This window comes from Mesitornis unicolor, unplaced genomic scaffold, assembly GCF_000695765.1.
Source record: "Mesitornis unicolor isolate BGI_N332 unplaced genomic scaffold, ASM69576v1 scaffold3966, whole genome shotgun sequence".
NCBI classification, from domain to species: domain Eukaryota; kingdom Metazoa; phylum Chordata; class Aves; order Mesitornithiformes; family Mesitornithidae; genus Mesitornis; species Mesitornis unicolor.
In genome coordinates, this window is record NW_010188727.1 from 450 (window position 1) to 6,594 (window position 6,145).

General features: G+C 41.4%; 1 protein-coding gene across 1 annotated transcript; it reads left to right on the plus strand.

Annotated features, from left to right (window-relative positions):
- Positions 1-425: 425 nt before the first annotated feature.
- LOC104541691 (39S ribosomal protein L22, mitochondrial-like) lies at positions 426-637 on the plus strand (the record flags this gene model as incomplete). The annotated part of the gene is made up of 1 exon (XM_010185810.1): positions 426-637. A coding segment is annotated over one exon (212 nt), but the record flags the coding sequence as incomplete, so codon positions are not given.
- Between the last annotated feature and the right edge of the window lie 5,508 nt (positions 638-6,145).

A 6,145-nucleotide genomic window follows, 5' to 3' on the forward strand; every position in this document is an offset into this window, starting at 1 on the left:
CAATAAAGAGAGAAAGGAGGGAAAATGAAGTCTGTGAGACTTCTACAGGAATTCATGAGACAAACTACTGAAAAGCAGTGGAATTAATACTGCTTTCAGAAGAGCTATATAGTCTAGTAAGTGCTCTGTGTCGCTTCCTTTGGATTTGTCCTTGACTACATATTTATCTTTGCATGCATGCTTTCTAAATTCACCTTTTTGGTGCTCCTGAAGAGCATTAATTCAACTCGTGGGTTCCACTATAGCAGTAATAGATGTTACTAAATGTAATAGAAGGAAGATGGAAGAGAGAATTCCGGGTAGAATTAACTTTTCATATGCAGTCCTGAGAAGCAGACTAGCAAGGCAGTGTTTCAGTTGCAGATGTGTAATAGTTTATTCTTGACTGAACAGTCTTCTCTACCCTCCCTGCCTTTTTTCTTCAGCTGTGTCAGCGACTGGTAGAGGCCACTACGTGAAGCGGATTCGTTACCATGGCAAAGGCATGTTTGGCATCATGAAAATCTCCAGGTGCCATTACTTTGTAAAGTTGGTGGAAGGTCCTCCTCCTCCTCCAGAGCCACCAAGGACTGGTTTTGACCAAGCAAAAGAATACGTGCAGCAGCTGCGGAATAGAACCCTTGTTAATACACTGTGACAGACTTTTGACTATATAGGTATTTCGTGTTTGATAATGTAATTATATAAAAAATAATTAAAATAATGTTTTAGTTATCTCGTTGGTGCTGCTGGAGCCATTGCTGGATGCAACCATGATCATAGGCTTTTTTCCTTCTTTTTCAAGCCAGAGGTGTGAAAAAATCTTGGAAAAACAGCAATGATGTTACTTTTTCTCAGTTACTTGGACCACAGCATTCAAGTTCTACCCTGGATTATCACATACAGTGCCATTATAAAGCTTGTAAGGAATTGTGGCTGTCATAAAATTCACACAGCTGTCTTTATGGTTGGGTCTGTTATAGAAATGTCGCGTTGCAAGATCAAGACTTGGACTAAAATGACTAAATTTAGTATCTTAAAGTAGCTACCACAGTGGAACAGAACAAGTAGCAATAATAGTTGAGATTATCAGGCATCAATTTATGGTTTCTTTATCTGGTCTGGAATGCTCTATCCTTACAGTCTCTGTTGTGCATCTTAGGCATTGTCTGGGAGTGGGGAATAAAAAAAATTCATTTGGAGTTCGGGCTTTGACAGAGTCGCTAGGTGGCAATGTTTCGTTTGTCAGGGAAGCAGTGAAAACTGGCAACATGTGGAAACTTTTTGGTACTGACTATGGCATTAATAGTCTGATGTGTGCATGGAGTTCAGGCTGATCTCTGTGGAAACTGTGTGGAGAAAAGCTTGTCTTACTGAAGAGTAAACTAATTCTGCACTGTCTGGAAACAAATTGGTTTTGTAATGTTGAGGTGAGTAAAATGCTCCGTGGACTTAACATGGAATGGCTTGTTGCATATACAGATCAGGGTTTCAGTTCTCTGAAAACAGTCTCACTTTTATCATTACTTCTTTGAAGAGAAAAAAGACTGGGGTCAGTAGGAGGAATCTCACCTAGTCAAATTTTCAACTCAGATGGCCAGAGATCATGGACATCAGCATAAAAAGAATGAGTAGTTGTTTGTTTATGCAAGCATCTGATACTTAGACCTTTCTTTTCCATTCTGGGAACATTAGGATGGGAGACAGATTGCTTACCTTATTTGGGTCTTACTTTACTTACCACACCAACTAGTGATACCCTTTCTTTCTTTCATGTGTTTACTTTGATTAGTACTTGAATGATGGCAAAGAGATTGTTCCTAGAAGGAAACAAATGATCTTTGTTGTCTTAAGGTGGCATACAGCTGTTTCTTTTGGCTACCAAAGAAAGGGTCTAATGATAAAGAGTGAGGATTGTGAAGTTACACAAGACCTACTTGCACAGCTCAGTACCGTTAATGGGTGCTTATTTGCAGTCTGTTTTTCTGCAGACACATTACTTGCTTTAAAGCCACGATTTAGTAACTTTTGTCTGAAAGGAATGTTCCTGATAAAACTCTCTATCTCTGTAGTCCCTGATGTGTGTTTGAAGAACTGTTTCTGGTGTGCTATGATAAACAGCTGTGCTTTGCTCTGCCAGCTGCCCTTAAACTCTTGCTGTACTGAATCTCTTATAAGTTGTAGCAAACTTGAATGACTTAATCTTTCTGGGGGTCAGTGATCTGGGAGAAGACTAAGGAACTGCAAAATAATTCAAGCTTAATAAGCACTTGTTATCTAAGCATGTAAAACCTGTCTTCCAGACATTTTATTCCAGTACCAGTTTCTCCTGCATGCTGTAGATTTTACTGCGGTTTCCTTCTGGACCTCCATCAAGGTTGTGTCCTTATAGATATCATTGCTCTACTTACGAATCTGCAGACAGGGAGAGAAGTGAGAATGTGACTGATGTCTTTTCCAGCTTCTTGATGATGCAGCAGGTGGCCCCGACACTTCTCTAAACAAATGGACCTAGGCTTTTGAAATGTCTCAGTCAAAACCAAAGGTTGTTGCTTGTCATTCTTGTTTTCTTTCTCAAAACAGTAAGTTGGAAGACTCTTTTTTTGACATGCTTTTTAGCTTTCCTCTTATTCCTTGGTACCCTTTTCTGCCTTCTTAAAGATGTGTAACCCGTAGCAGATCCTTATGGCGCTGGCTAAGGAAGCTCCACAGCTGTGGCTGTAACAGTACAACGATGGGAGATTTGGTGAGATGAGAGGTTTGTCCCTGCCTTTCACTGATAGGACAGCCAGAGTGTCTGAAGTGATTTCTGTGAGAGGTGCATCAGAACATTGGTATGGGAACCTGACTGAACCTTTTAAAAATTCAGTAAGATCTAGTGATAGAGCTTTATACTGTCAAGTTCTATATATAAATAAAATCTGGAGGTTTTGATTCTACTGTACTTTCTTGACAATTAGTACATCTACACTTCAGGTAGATATTTGATCTGGATTCAGACAGAAAATTCCATGCTAACTGCAACAGGTCTTTAGCAGAAGATCATTTATTACTGTGACCTCCAATAAAAGAACACTTTTAAATGAGCTGTCACCAGAAGGGAGCGGGGAGAGGCACCTGGGCCTCTACTTGATGCTAATTTTATTAGTAACATCTGGGGGCACTGTAACTCACCACTTGTGTATGTATGTGCTGATGTTACAGAAACCAGAGAAGGAGCAAGTATGCGTGAAGGTGTAGTAAGACTTCAGGGAAATCTGAAGAGAGCAGAACTGTGAGCTGTGCTCAGCAATGTGAGATTTAATTGAGGAAAACTTAAAAATCTGCTGTTGGGTTTGTTCATAAACGTTTTAGAGTATCCAGTGAGAAAGTCGAAGTACTTTTGTCAGACAGCCTGGTGTCTTTGGATATGTGGGTTTTGTTTGTTTGTTTCTGTTTTCAGAACTCCTGAGTGGTTATTGAGGAAGCAGTTCAGGAGGTAGCGTAAGGAAAGACTCATAAATATAAAAGTGATCATCAGCCTTTTTAAAAACACAGAAGATAAATGTGAGTGTGACAGGCAATGACTGGACAGTGAGGGACTTCTGCTCAGGTCTGTACTGGAAATTGCTGCTGTAAGGTGGGCTGCGTTAGGGCTTGGGTGTTCTCTGGGCACAGACAGACATGTTCTGCCCAGTGCTTTAGCTGCGTTGCTGTACCTGGTATAAACTTTGCTAGACCAAGGTGTTGCAGTGTGAATCTCCTGATTGACCCCTGTTTGCACAAGTGGGAGGTGTGCGGCAATGCTGCCACTTCTGCGTTGTGGAGGCGCCTGGGAAATCCTCCAGTCACTGGAGTGAAGGAACAACAGGAATCACTGTTTGCTTTCTGTCAGTCCCTATGAAAATCCACTGGTGAGATGCTGGGAAGTAATTTGCAGACAGAATTCTCCTTTAAATAGAAATAAGGTTACTCCTAATATCCTCAATGAACCATAGAAACAAAGTGTGACATTCTTCACCACAGGAGCTGCTGAAAATGCCCCTATTTCTAGCTTCTCAAAGAACAAGCCTTTATTGCTGAATGACATCTGTCCAGTTGTACTTCAGCTATGTAATTTAAAATAATTACTAATTAAACAAGAGACTGAAATAGGAGTAATAATCACGCAAGTTACTGTTTACTGGAGCTTTACCTAGGGAAAATAATTTGAAAGGAGGCAAAAGTTTCAGGAACTGACTTTAGACTACTTAGGTTGAAGTAAGGAACACGATATCTCTTGGGAGTAGTCAGCAAATGCAGAGCTAATTTTTTAGTTGCTCTATAACATCAACTCTCTTCTTGTTTCAAGGAAGCTGTATGCTAATACAGAGGACAGGCTGCCATTGAAGAGAACAAGCCAAGGAGACTGTAACCTTACACTGCACAAATTAGGCATCCACCTCAGAGTATTACCTGAGGAAATTAATCTGAAATTCTGTGTAATACACTTGAAGAGAGCATTCTTGAAACTAAAGACAAAACGTGAGGTAGAGCATCTGAATAACTACTGTGTCTGGGGGTGCTACTTCTGTGGATTGCACAGTAGCACAGCCATTAAATTCGGTGTGGTAAAATGAATTTTGTCATATGAGCCTAGATTCACTCCTTGTTTTTCCTCAAAAAATAATGAAGTGAAGGCTTAAACCATATTTGTATTCAGATACGAGTATCTGATACATATATCTTTATTTTAAATTACCTCAGAGTTGGGACCAGTGCTGCATCAAGCCGCCCGTGTCTTTGTCTAACCATATTGGAAATCCAGCCACCTCTGTGGCCGCCTGTACTAATGTTACGCTACTCTCCCTGTAAAGTCATCTTGCAAAGCTTAGCCTGGGCCTCCTGAGCTGTACTGTGTTGTCCTTGTCCTTTGTTCTGTTGCCTGGTGATACCAAGAATTGCCTGACTCCATCACATTGTAACTCTGCTGTTGCTCTCGGATCACCCTGCTAACCGCTGTTGGGCAGGATGAACAAGGCCAGCTTCAGCCTCTCTTCATAACTCTAGTTCTCCAGCCTCTGTGCTGTACCCTCTCCAGTTTCCCAGTCTCAACTGTAGTGGGGGACTTAAAACCAGACCCAATGTTCCAGGTACAACTTCACCAGCAGTGATGAGAGAGAGAGAACTTCCCTTGGTCATCTGGCCACACTTTTAATGGAGCAAAGTATGCAGTTTGCTGTATCTATGATGAAAACATGTTGGCTCACATTCAGCCTGATTTTCATGCAAGTCCCAGGGTTTTTTTAGATTGCCCGTCAGGATGGCAGTAGGTACCTGTGGCACCTGTGTCTCAGCTCTCATTGCTTTTCTGCATACACTAATGAGGACTCCTTTAGCACTAGGAAATGGTTCTGTTTTGTGGATGATACTTTTCTTTCCTAATAGAGAAGCTGTGAAACAGTTTCCTGGCTTATGTTACTAATTAAACTCTTAGGCTAGCTAAGAGTGGAGTAAAGGGATTTGTATATGCTATTGTGGTAAACTCCATCTATGTATGCAGCTAATAAGTGGTGAAATGTGTCTACATCTTTTCTATTGATTATCTCCTTCAGAGGAAGACACAGGTCCTTACTGTATGCTGACCATGTAAATTAAAAATTTAATTAAATGGAAACAGAGTGGACTGTGAAGTGCACTGCACTGGGCCATTAAAGGATTGCTCTTCAAAATCAGCTCTTCTAGGTGCCCCTGGTTCCTTGCCTTCTTTTTTCCCTATTTCAAATTCCCAATGGGGCATTAAGATGAATTCAGTAGTTAGTAAATTTTCCCCTGTGTAGTTTACAAGCTCAAGGTTATGGGCTAGAACAAGTAGTGTCATGCTATAAATCAGGTGTAATGGAACAGCTTGAGAGAGCACACAGAAATCCTGCCTTCCCTCACACTGTGTGTCCTAAAACTCTGAAGGTAGGATTGGCACAAACCCAAAAAACCCCACAAATGGCTGAATACAGAATCACAGAATATCAGGAGTTGGAAGGGACCTCGAAAGCTCATCCAGTCCAACCCCTGCCAGAGCAGGATCACCAGACCAGGTCACACAGGAACACGTTCAGGTGGGTTTTGAGTCTCCAGAGAAGGAGACTCCACAACCTCTCTGGGCAGCCTGGGCCATGCTCTGGCACCCTCACAGTAAAGAAGTTTTTCC